The following is a 12,920-nucleotide window of genomic DNA, read 5'->3' as shown; positions in this document are numbered from 1 at the left end:
ACTGTCTAGATCATCCCTGACAGGTGTCTGTCCAAACTGCTCTTAAATATCTCCAGAGATGGGGATTCCACAACCTCCCTAGGCAATTTATTCCAGTGTTTGACCAGCCTGACAGGTAGGAAGTTTTTTTCCTAATTTCCCACCCAAACTTTCAGTGCTGTAATTTAAGACCATTGGATATATAACATGATGCAGTGGCTGGGCAAATTCTTACTGAAAATCGGGTGAAAATATTTAACAATGACAGTAGTTACACAGGGTATGTCTACACTACAAAGTTAATTCGAACTAACAGACGTTAGTTCGAATTAACTTTAATAGGCGCTACACATACAAACCGCTAGTTCGAACTTAATTCGAACTAGCGGAGCGCTTAATTCGAACTAGCAGAGCGCTTAATTCGAACTAGGTAAACCTCATTCTACCAGGACTAACGCCTAGTTCGAATTAAGGGCTGTGTAGCCACTTAATTCGAACTAGTGGGAGGCTAGCCCTCCCCAGCTTGCCCTGGTGGCCACTCTGGGCACCACCAGGGAAACTCTTCTGCCCCCCCTCCCGGCCCCGGAGCCCTTAAAGTGGCACGGTCTGACTACGGTGCCCATACCAGGTGCAAGCCTGCCAGCACCCAGCCAGCAGACCCTGCACCTGGCACGGCACGAGCCAGCCACCTGCTGCCACCCAGCCCTCCACCTCTTCCTGGGACCAGGCTGGTGGCTCCCAGGAGCCTGCCCGGGGCCGCAAGAGGTGGGCGCCCGCCTGGTCTAGTGCGGACATCGTGTACCTCATCGAGGTTTGCGGGGAAGCCTCCAACGTTCACGACCTCCGCACTAGGCGCAGGAAAGTGGCCGTCTAGGGCAGGAGAGCTGCCAGTCTTGCCACCCGGGAGCAGGCTTGCATGAAAATCAAGGTGGTCCACTGAGACCCCCGACCCTGAGCTTAGAACATAAGAACATAAGAATGGCCGTCCTGGGTCAGACCAAAGGTCCATCTTGCCCAGTAGCCTGTCTGCCAACAGCGGCCAACACTAGGTACCCTGCAGGGGATGGACTGAAGACAATAACCAAGCCATTTGTCTCGTGCCATCCATCTCCAGCCCTCCACAAACTTTGGGCAGGAACACCATTTCTACCCCCTGGCTAATACCACTCCATGGACCCAACCTCCATGAATTTATCTCACTTCTCTTTAAACTCTGTTCTAGTTCTAGCCTTCACAGCCTCCTGCAGCAAGGAGTTCCACAGGTTGACTATTTGCTTTGAGAAGAACTTTGTTATTAGTTTGAAACCTGCTACCCATTCATTTAATTTGGTGTCCTCTAGTCTTTCTATTATGGGAACTAATGAAGAACTTTTCTTTATGTACCCTCTCCACACCACTCGTGCTTTTATAGACCTCTATCATATCCCCCCTCAGTCTTCTCTTTTCTAAGCTGAAAAGTCCCAGTCTCTTTAGCCTCTCTTCATATGGGACCTGTTCCAAACTCCTGATCATTTTAGTTGCCCTCCCCTCTCCCACCCTCTCTCTTCCCCTCTCCCACCTCCTTTTCCCAGTCTCCCCGAGTTTTGTTCAATAAAGAGAGTTTCTATTTTTGACCACGTGTCTTCTATTTTGTACATGAGGAAGGGGGGCTAGGGAGGGGTCAGTGGAAGGAGGTGAGGGAGGAATGGGGTACGAGCCCCCGATGGGGAGGACTGGGGTGGCTCTGCGGGCTCCTCAGGGCGGAAACTCTCCTGCAGCCCCCCGATTGACACCCCCCCCCCCCCCGGATGGCAGCCTGCGGCAAGTGCAGCCGGGCTGATGGCCGAGTGCTGTGATGTGCCAAGTGAGGGCACTCAGGGCACTCCAAGACAGGACTGCTTTGCAAGCAGAAAACCCCTGAGAACTGTCTGTCCGGGGTGGGGGGTCGGGTCCCTTTAAGTGCAGCCCTCGGCTAGCCTGAGGCAGCAGCTCCACACTCTAAGTCCTAACCTAGTGCTCTGCCGGCACTGCTTCCGGCCAGCCTTAACCTCGGTGCAGGGTCCACTCAATGTGATCATGTTAGTTCGAATTAGCAAAATGCTAATTTGAACTAGTTTTTAGGTCTAGATGCACTAGTTCGAATTAGCTTAGTTCGAATTAACTATTTTGAATTAAGTTAGTTCGAATTAGTGCTGTAGTGTAGACATACCCACACTGATACAACTTACCAAGAACTGTGCTGGAAATGCACCCAGCCAGCAGGCCCTGCCCAATGAAGAGCCCATCCTGCAGGAATGGACCAATTAGATAGATAGATAGATAGATAGATAGATAGATAGATAGATAGATAGATAGATAGATAGATAGATAGATAGATAGAGGGTGTGTGTGGGGATAGATAGATAGATAGATAGATAGATAGATAGATAGATAGATAGACAGAGACAGAGACAGAGACAGAGACAGAGACAGCGGAGGGTATGAGGACAGGGTTGGCATGAGGCAGTGAATGGAGACCTCTTTAATTTTTACTTTGCGGGTCAGGTGTAGGGCAAGTCCTTCTCCGGACAGGATAGGTTCTGACAGAACCTGGCCAGCAGCTCTGATGTTCTTGAAGATCCCAGGCTACGTCTATGTAAAGGCCCTTGGTGGGTAAAGAACAAGTTAGGAACTATTTAGAAAAGCTAAACATACACAAATCAATGGGTCCGGACTTAGTGCATCCGAGGGTACTGAGGGAGTTGGCAAATGTCATTGAGGAGCCTTTGACCATTATCTTTGAAAAGTTGTGGAGATCGGGAGAAATCCTGGATGACTGGAAAAAGGCAAATGTAGCGCCCATCTTCAAAAAAGGGAAGAAGGACGATCCAGGGAACTATAGGCCGGTCAGTCTTACCTCGGTCCCTGGAAAAATCATGGAAGGGATCCTCAAGGAATCCATTTTGAGGCACTTGAACAAGAGGAAAGTGATTAGTCAGCATGGATTCACAAAGGGAAAGTCGTGCCTGACCAATCTGATTAGCTTCTATGATGAGGTAACTGGCTTTGTGGATGTGGGAAAGTCAGTGGATGTTATGTACCTTGACTTTACCAAGGCGTTTGATACGGTCTCCCACAATATTCTTGGCAGCAAGTTAAGGGAATGTGGATTGGATAGACAGACAGTAAGATGGATAGAAAGATGGCTAGAAGGCCGGGCCCAGCGGGTAGTGATCAACAGCTCGATGTCAGGATGGCGGTCGGTTTCTAGCGGAGTGCCCCAAGGTTCAGTTCTAGGACCGGTTTTGTTCAATATCTTTATTAATGACCTGGATGAGGGGACAGATCGCACCCTCAGCAAATTTGCGGATGACACTAAGCTAGGGGGAGAGGTAGATACGCTGGAGGGCAGAGATAGGGTCCAGAGTGACGAAGACAAATTGGAGAATTGGGCCCCCCTCACTCTTCTCTTCTGCAGGGTTAAATTTTGATGCAGTTTCCTAACTCTCAACAGGCACTAAGGGCAAGAATTGGAAAGGTGTTTGGGCACCTAATGGGACTCTCAAATGCACATGGACACCTAACGCTCACTGCACTGGGTGAATGTTGGCTCCCAGGTGCTCTGTGAAAATAGCAACGGGCGTCTCTCAGTCAGACCTTTTGTGATTTCCAAGTAACTTAAACAAGTGCACACTGGTCAATCTGCAGGAGAACGGAGACACGGGATCAAGGCTCCCTAATGGCCCCTGCTTGTCTGTCACAGAGGACAGCACCCGTACCAAGCCAGGGGCTGGCACATTCTAGAAAAGCCCATGAAAGTCTGTGGAGACCCATTCTCCAGGGTCACTTCTGAGGGATATAAATTGGGGTTATTTGTGAGACCTGCCGAGTTGCCGTCTGTAAACAAAGCAGGTAAGGGGAAAGGCACCCTCAGGGTAATTAAATGAGAATGGAACGATATGCTAATCAGCATAGAAATCGGTGTAAGATGCAGGAGGAGGTTTATGGAAACTTTAAATGTTTGATGTGTAAGTGGAGGAGAAAGATGGCTCCCTCTTTTGCGGTGATTTTTTTCCCTCAGAATCCAGGAGTGTTACTTTACTTTCTAACGAGAGACTACAGAGTATGAGGGAGGAGTCTGGCTAGTTCTCTCAACAAAAGCTAAAAAGCAAAGTCCTCCAACGCATGTGTATGTGTGCATGAAAGAGAGAGAGAGAGAGACTACCCAAGAAATATTACCAAAACCTCCTGTATTTACCATACATGTTTGAGAGAGATTGTGGGTCTGTGTATTTGTGTGAGTATCTGTCTTTGTGTGTTTGTCCAAGAACTCTTCCCAAATGATAAGAGCTAGGGCCACACAATTCGGTAGGCAGCTTCCTTTGATCATAACGTAGAGTGGTGTAGGAGGTGGATGGTGCCTGGAAAATGGGACGTACCCGGATCACTTCTCAGAAAACCAAAAATGGAAAAGAGACACAATCACTAGGCAGGTGAATGGGGCTGGTTGTGGGTGAGCCCCACTCCTGTCTGGGACTGCGCCAGCCCCACTTCTCCCCCACCAAGCACTGTTTAGGGACCTGCATGGGGCACTGAAGATCCCTCCTTCCAATTCTTTTAGGAACATTGCCTGCTGCTCCCCTGCTTGAGGGATGAAGGGAAAGTGCCCCGTTTGCTGCATCCTCACTCTGGCTGAGGAATGCAGGGGCAAATAAACCTGGACCTGCCCCAGGTGGGGGACATGCACCCCTCCCTCGGCTGTGTCCGTTGAAGCTGCAGCAGCCATGAAGAGACACGTCTCACCTGGTCCTACGCTGCTACAGTGAGAGAGAGCTGGGGTTGTCTTGTCCCTGGGGGAGCCTGCACCCTCTTAGAATAATAGAATCATAGAATTATAGGACTGGAAGGGACCTCGAGAGGTCATCGAGTCCAGCCCCCCGCCCTCAAGGCAGGACCAAGCTCCATCTACACCATCCCTGACAGATGTCTATCTAACCTGTTCTTAAATATCTCCAGAGAGGGAGATTCCACCACCTCCCTTGGCAATTTATTCCAATATTTGACCACCCTGACAGTTAGGAATTTTTTCCTAATGTCCAATCTAAACCTCCCCTGCTGCACTTTAAGCCCATTACTCCTTGTCCTGTCTTCCCCTGCCCCACCCCAGAACAATGATTGAAATGAACCAAGGACACTTCCATTCTATGTTCCAACCCACCCGCCCCAAACGAGTGGAGTGAAGGACCCGAGGGAGGCCGGGTAAATTTGTGCGTTAACAAACATGGTCACCACGTTCGGGAGTGATCCCAGCTGCGGGAAGGAAAGCATGTCGGTCACATACATCCATGTCTTTCCCCCCTCCTGCGCGTGCTGCCTTTATCTCGTCCCTTCTCAACTCCTGTGTGCGTAAGAGACCCCTACCACAGGGGTGCGGCTCTTGCTGCAGCTGCAAGTTGTTGAGTCAATGAGACAGAAAACTAAAAGTGGGCGGGTCCTTTCCCTCAGACATGGGCTGTTTTCAAAACCCCAAAGACCCCTTGATGCCCACCCCTCGCTCAAATTCAGGAGAATTTGTTCATCTCAGTACTAGAGTGTCCAGTGAATTGCGTCTCCACTGAGAGGTTCAGAAGCATGTAGGCAACTACAAATCCTTTCTCCCAATCCATGTAGCTGCTGTGAAACATCTCTCTGAGCACCTGAATGCCTTTATGTATCCGGCCCATGTGGTAGCGTTGGCTCTCTCAGCTGTGGCCTACTCGGGTAGATGGGAATTAAGAAGTTGCTGATTGTCCTACCTCTGTCACTAACTTGCTGTGTGAAATTCACACAATTCCATGTCTCAGTTTCCCTGTCTGTCAATAAAGGAACTAACGCTGCTCATCTTCCTTAAGCACGTCGCTGGGGTGGTGCAGCTGAGAGAGATCCGTGCGCTTCTCCCAAGCCTGCCAGGAGGAATGAAGAGACCGTCGTGGAATTCCCCTGTCTTTGGGTTAGGCCTTCGGTAAGCATGGAACTTGGGTCATTAGAAGGCCAGAGCGTCTCGTCTCTGTACTGGATTTTGTTCCGGTCTTCTGATATATCCCCTGGCTGGATCCTTTTCCCCTAATTTCTCCTCATTTAACAGACAAGTGATAACGGCTTAGATCATAAGAACCTAAGAACATAAGAACGGCCAAACTGGGTCAGATCAAAAGTCCATCCAGCCCAGTAACTTGTCTACCAACAGTGGCCAATGCCAGGTGTCCCAGAGGGAGTGAAACGAACAGGTAATGATCGAGCAATCTCCCTTTTGCCAGCCCATCTCCTCCCTCTGACAAACAGAGCATGCAGACACCATTCCTTACCCACACTGGCTAATAGCCATTTAAGGAGTCCGAAGGGGTGCTGGGCCCTTCCAAAAAGCACTAAAGTCCTGGCTACCAGGGAGAACTTTCCAACCCATCAGAGAACAAAATAGCGCAGGAGTGGACAGCGACTGGGAGATGGAAAGAGGTGACCAAGTGAAAGGCCTTATGAGCTTTGACACATTGGGCTCCCTTGGAATAAGGAGAAATGTCAGGAGGGGTTTTCAAACGAGTCGATGGCAATCAAACATCTACCAAAGATTGAATGACACTGGCAGTTGGGTTTTATCACCTCCAGACTCCTTTCAAAATCCCAGTTAAAAGGGAGAATGAATCATTTCTCTGCCTGGGTAAACTCTTAGTTTCACAACTTAGCTAAGCGTGTGGCATCACCCATCCCTGCAAAACCAGGGGCATTCGCTCTGGCTTATCATTTCTCAGTTTGTTAAGCAGGGAGAATGAAAGAATCATAGAACACTAGGACTGGAAGCGAACTCGAGCGGGCATCCAGTCCACGGCAGGACCAAGCACCGGCTAGACCGTCCGTGACAGGTGTCTGTGTGTCCAACCTGCCCTTAAATGGTGATGGAGATTCTACAGCCTCTCTAGGCAATTTAATCCAGTGTTTAACCACCAGGACAGCTCTGGGTCTCTTTTTAAAAAGACTTTGAGAGCTGCTGCTGACAAACATTGAGGAAAAGCCTGGCAGTATAATTAATGAACAAGTCAGCTCCTTTGGGCGCATCAATCCGTATGAAACTCCTTTCCAGTCACACTTATACATTCTGAAATCTGCAATAGCCTTCACAGAGATTTATTATTGTTATTGATACTTTGGATGAGCAAGAGCACTAATGTAATACTGACATTCCTTTGTTATTTATTTCATAGGGACACAAAATTTGAGGCTGGGTTAGATTGTCAGACAAATGCTGGTAGATCCTGAAATGCCAAAACCAAAAAGCTCTACAAGGTGTTATTACACCGATCGTAATTTTTGAGAAGAGCCCCACGAATGTGTTAAGGATTAGACTGTCCACCTGGTAGTGACAGATTGAAGGAGCCCAGTCTAGTTAGCTTAATGAAAAGGAGGTGTAGGTGGGAATTAACCACAACATGTAAAGTTGTTCACGGGGAATCAGTCCTGCACAGAAAAGTATAGCACAAAACTGTGAATGGAAGTTTCAGCCAGGCAAAACCAGGCTGGGACATTAAAGAAAAATTGGGAATAATTAACTTTTGTAGCCATTTACTAACCATAATGGTGCATTCTCAAACTGTGAGAATTTTAAAAACAAGATAATGTTTAAAAAACTCTACCTTCTCTAGACATTGTTTGGAGAAGTTCTCTTCCCTGTTCTACAAAGAAGGTGAGATGAGATAACGATATTGGCTCCCCATGCCTCAATACCTTGAAAATCTGGCCGTTGGTGACTTGGGAAGGCCAATATTCAAAAGAGCTTTGATGTTTCAGTGCCAGATTTTCAAAGGTATTTCATGGGCAAAAGGTTTAGAGGGACGATTGCTGGGACTTTCAAAAGTCTCACCCGCTGAAGCATTTTTGTAAATCTCCAACTGCACTACAAAAAACTTTAGAAACTTTAGAAACTCTTCAGAGTCCAGATCAACTAAGCTGATTTTGTATTGGGACTTAGACCTCTAAATCATTTCCACACCTTTGCAAAAGTCCTGTCCAACAACCTATAGAACAAAACTGCCTCTGAATTACGTCTCCTTTCTCTTGGCAGATGGAGCTTGCGTATGGAGTAGAGAAGGGAAACTTCTCCAATGGACAGGAGTTTATCCTCCTGGGATTCCCGGGAAATCAATATGTCCAGATCTCTCTTTCTGTGGTGTTTACCACAACGTATGTCCTGACAATCGCAGGAAACTTTGCCATAATAGCTCTGGTCATGGTCCATCCTCACCTCCAAATGCCCATGTACTTTTTCCTTTCCAACCTCGCCTTCCTGGAGATCTGGTACACCACAGCCTGTATCCCTAAAGCAATTACCATTTTCCTAGGGAACAGCAGAACCATCCCCTATGTTAGCTGCATCCTGCAGATGTACTTCATTTTCTCTCTGGGCTGCACGGAATTTTTCCTCTTGACTGCCATGGCCTATGATCGCTATCTGGCCATTTGCTACCCGTTGCGCTATAGCACCATGATGAGCAGTACCAAGTCTGCTCAGCTGGTCCTGGGCTCATGGGTCGCTGGTTTTGTGATTATATCTTACCCAACTTCACTGATGGCCAAGATGTCCTTCTGTGGCTCTAACGTCATCGACCATTTCTTCTGTAGCCCCAATTCCTTGGTTATTCTCTCCTGCTCAGACACCTCTGAGTATCAATTGGCAACTCTCACCCTAGCGATCATCGTTATCCTGGGGTCGTTTTTGTTAACCATGGTCTCCTACATTTGCATCATCTCCACCATCGTGAGGATCCCGTCAGCGCAAGGCCGGCAAAAGGCCTTTTCCACATGCTCTGCTCATCTCATTGTTGTGATTATGTGGTACGGCTCTGATATTTTCCTATATGTCAGGTATTCCACAGAGAACTCTATGGAGATCAACAAGATTGTCAACACTTTGGGCATTATTGTAACTCCCCTGTTAAACCCTTTCATCTACACTCTGAGAAATAAAGAGGTGAAGAAGGCTTTCTGGAAGGTATTCGGTGGGACATGAAGTTAGCTTTGAATTACTTACATCTTACTGGCTTGATTATCAACTTATTTTCCTGTTTGCACTGGACAGGGACAGGACTAGACAAAATGGCGCCACCAACAGAAGCATCTTTGATGTCCCTTCTCTATTTGTTAAACTTTTGAACAGCTTTTTTTTAAGCCGGCAACCTTTTAATTTCATTTGGTGACCCCTATTTCCTGTATTATGGGAACTTTTCCTAATTCACCTTTTCCACAGTAGTCATGATTTTATAGACTTCTATCATATCCTTCCTTAGCCTCCTCTTTTCTAAGTTTTTTAATTTCTTTTCATATGCAATCTCTTCAAAACCCCTAATCATTTTTCTTGCTCTTCTCTAAACCTTTTCCCATGCCAATATATCTTTTTTTTAATGAGGCAAGCACCACTTACCCAGTATTCAAGATGTGGTTGTACCATGGTTTATATTAACAGTAGAAACCTGCTGGAAGATTATAACTAGGGCATAACAAGTGGGGTTCGACAGGTTTCTGTTTTGGGACTGGTTCAGTTCATCAACGATTTACATATCAGCATAGAAAGGATGCTTATTACGTTTACAGATGATACCAAGCTGGGAGGGGTTGCAAGTGCTTTGGAGAGTAGGATCATAATTCAAATTGATCTGGACAAACTGGAGAAATGATCTGAGATCTATAGGATGAAGTTTAATAAGGGCAAATGCAGAGTGCTCCACTTAGGAGGGAATAGTCCATTTTACACACACACATAGAATGGGAAGCGACTGTCTAGAAAGGAGTCATAGAGAAAAGAATCTAGGGGACATGATTTCGAGCTTCATTGGCAGGAATGTTGTGAGCAAAACGTGAGAAGACATTCTTCCGCCTTGCTCTGCGCTGATTAGGCCTAAATTGCAGTAGTGTATCCAGTTCTCGGCACCACATTTCGGGAAAGATGTGGAGAAATTGGAGAGGATACAGAGAAGTGCAAGAAGAATGAATAAAGCTCTAGAGAACATGACCTATGAGGAAAGACTGAAAGAATTGGGCTTGTTTAGATTCGAAAGAGAAGACCGAGAGTGGACATGATAGCGGTTTTGAGGTATCTAAAAGGGTATCACAAAGAGGAGGGAGAAAAATGGAAGATGAAGAAGATGATGACAAAAGAAGAAGAAATACGATGACAAAAAAAGATGAAGAAAAATATGAAGGAAAAGACAAAGATGAAAGAAGAAAGAAGATGAATATGAATGAAGACAGATGACAAAGACAAAAAAAGAAAGTAGACCATGACAAAAGAAAGAAGAAAGAAGACTATGGCCAACTGTTTTCCAGGGCCACAGTAGGAGGGTCAAGAAGGAATGGGCTATTCTCATTACGGCGGTATGGGGTGGGGAAAGTGAAGTAACACACCAAAGAGCTGGGTTGAACTAATAGCCATTCTTTTCACAACAGCTTCTATTGCTCTAACTTATTCGAAAACACCAGGCTCCCATAAGTTTCTATCACTCATGAGGCATAGATGGGAGTAGTGTCTTGGTGTCTAGACCGTTTTACCCAGAAGATCAGCCTGACTCCACAGAGTCTGTTACATACCCTAGGTCAGACCCAAGGTCCATTTGCAGGGAGAGATTTTGGCAAATCCAGTAATGTGCCTGAACCACTACTGCTTCCTGCTTAAACGTTAGCAACCAAGCTAACTAGCCCAAAATAGGCCTACACAGTTTGACCAAGTCAGGAAGGGGGGAAGAAAGGGAGTTTGGGTGCTACAGAGAGGGCAGCTTGACCCCACATCCTTCCTGAGGCCCAAATCTCTATAGAAATTGCTGAACTATATATATAGAAAAACAGGAAGTTCGTCTAGATGCCCTAAGACGTATATCTATCAGGGCCCTCAAGCATTAGGTCTGAAAAAGAAAAAAACGCATCTGGTGAAAGTAATATCAGAAGAAAACCTCTTGCCTAATCTTTAGAAAGTGCTTGCCTTACAAGTGTTTTAGTGACATGTTATTGTAATACTAATGGATAAATAGGGAAGGAAAGTTTGAGTCGGGGGACAATTTGGGGGAACACTTGGAGGGATTCCTTGAGGACTCTTCATATCTGGACACATCTCCGTCTCCACCAGCAGACGGAAGACTGGCCATTGGAAGCCTGCCCGCTGTTACTCGAGAGCCATACTCAACTTTGATAACTATTGAGGGTGGGGGTGTTTTACTAACCTGCTGAGCACGTGTGTAAGTGCGTGAGACTAAGTAAAGTTTAGCTTTAATTGACAGCACTCTTGTGTTGTCATGTTGTCCTGTTTGTACCATCCGTCTGTCGGTCGGATGACAGTGTCTCCCCTGAATAATTTCCTGACACCATCTCAGAAAGTTACAGAGAAGTTTGGGTTGAAAGAACCCCAGGTAACATAGGGAGGTGTGGAGTTTTCTCAGCTAAAAATATGCTAATGAGGGATTCATTTGCATGAGTCATGATCTCATTTGCATATTTTCTGCCCATCTGGTAGCAAAAGGTGGTTTTGCACAATATCACCGAGCAAAAACAGATTGGCAGAAAATATGCAAATGAGTTACTCATTAGCATATTTTCCTGAGAAAACTCATAGTGTAGATGTTTACCTGATGCGCTGAAATGAAACCGGCCATCTGGTCAAACATTCTGGAATTTACGGGTTTACCTGCTGTCCTGAAAAGGAAATTGGCCATCAGGCCAACCCCTTTAGACTTTATGGCTACGTCTACACTGGCATGATTTTGCTCAAATACTTTTAACGCAAGAGTTTTTGCGTTAAAGCGTTTGCACAAGAGAGTGTCTACACTGGCATGTGCTTTTGAGCAAAAGCATCTGTGCCAGTGTAGATGCTCTCTTGTGCTAGAAACCTCTGATGGCCATGTTAGCCATTGGGCATTCTTGCGCAAGAAACTGATGTTGCCTGTCTACACTGGCCTCTTCCGCAAGACCAGTTACACAAGAGGGCTTATCCCTGAGCGTCTCAGTATTTGTGCAAGAAGCACTGAATTTATACATAAGAACGTCAGTGTTCTTGCGCAAGTACTTGCAGCCAGTGTAGACAGGTGGCAAGATTTTGCGCAAAAGCAAACGCTTTTGCACAAAATCATGCCTACGTAGACATAGAGTATGGGTTTACCTGGTATTCTGAAACCAAGTGGATCACCAGGTCAACCCTTTGGAATTCTTGGGTCAGTCTCTAGGATTCAAGGTGGGGGACAGAGGTTGAGTTGGTGACCTGAAAGAAAAATGGACACCAGGTCAACCCCATTCAACACTACTGATTTCATCGTTTTTGTTGATCCTCTCTGGACCTTCTCCAATTTCTCCCCAACTTCCTTGAAATGTGCTGCCCAGAACTGGACACAATACTCCAACTGAGGCCTAACCAGTGCAGAGTAGAGCGGAAGAAGGACTCCTCGTGTCTTGCTCACAACTCCCCTTTTAATGCCTCCCAGCATCATGTTTGCTTTTTTTGCAACAGTGTCACACTGCTGACTCGTATTCAGCTTGTGGTCCACTCTGACCCCAGGTCCCTTTCTGCAGGATTCTTCCTAGAGAGTCACTTCCCATTTTTGTGTGTGTGACACGGATTGTTCCTTCCTAAGTGGAGCACTTTGCATTTGTCCTTAGTAAACACCGTCCCATTTCCCTCTGACCGTTTCTGCAGTTTGTCCAGATCAATTTGAATTTTAACCCTATCCTCCCACCTTGGGACCATCTGCAAACTTAATAAGTGTCTCCTCTATGCCAATATCTAAACCACTGATAGAGATATGGAACAGAGCCGGCCCCAAACAGACCCCTGCGGAACCCCACTTGTTCTGCCCTTCCAGCAGACCATGAACCATTAATAACTACTCTCGGAGAACAGCAGGGTTGTTGGAAGTGGGGCAGGGTGGAAGGGCAATAGTAGAGTGATATGCATAGGAAGCTAGAAATGGAAGGGTAGT

The 12,920-nt window shown here is 46.5% G+C and overlaps 2 protein-coding genes across 2 annotated transcripts in view; one reads left to right on the top strand and one right to left on the bottom strand.

Annotated features, from left to right (window-relative positions):
- Window positions 1–12,920, bottom strand: part of LOC102448380 (olfactory receptor 14A16-like) — a 111,676-nt gene that overhangs the window by 22,461 nt on the left and 76,295 nt on the right. The window lies entirely within an intron of this gene.
- On the top strand, window positions 8,222–8,974 carry LOC102447886 (olfactory receptor 6F1-like). Its single transcript, XM_006135720.2, has one exon. It carries the CDS (start codon window positions 8,222–8,224, stop codon window positions 8,972–8,974), a length of 753 nt encoding a protein of 250 aa, XP_006135782.2.

This window comes from Pelodiscus sinensis, chromosome 30 (assembly GCF_049634645.1).
Source record: "Pelodiscus sinensis isolate JC-2024 chromosome 30, ASM4963464v1, whole genome shotgun sequence".
NCBI lineage: Eukaryota > Metazoa > Chordata > Testudines > Trionychidae > Pelodiscus > Pelodiscus sinensis.
Note: the sequence above shows the minus strand (reverse complement) of the source record. Positions and strands in the feature narration are given on the sequence as shown.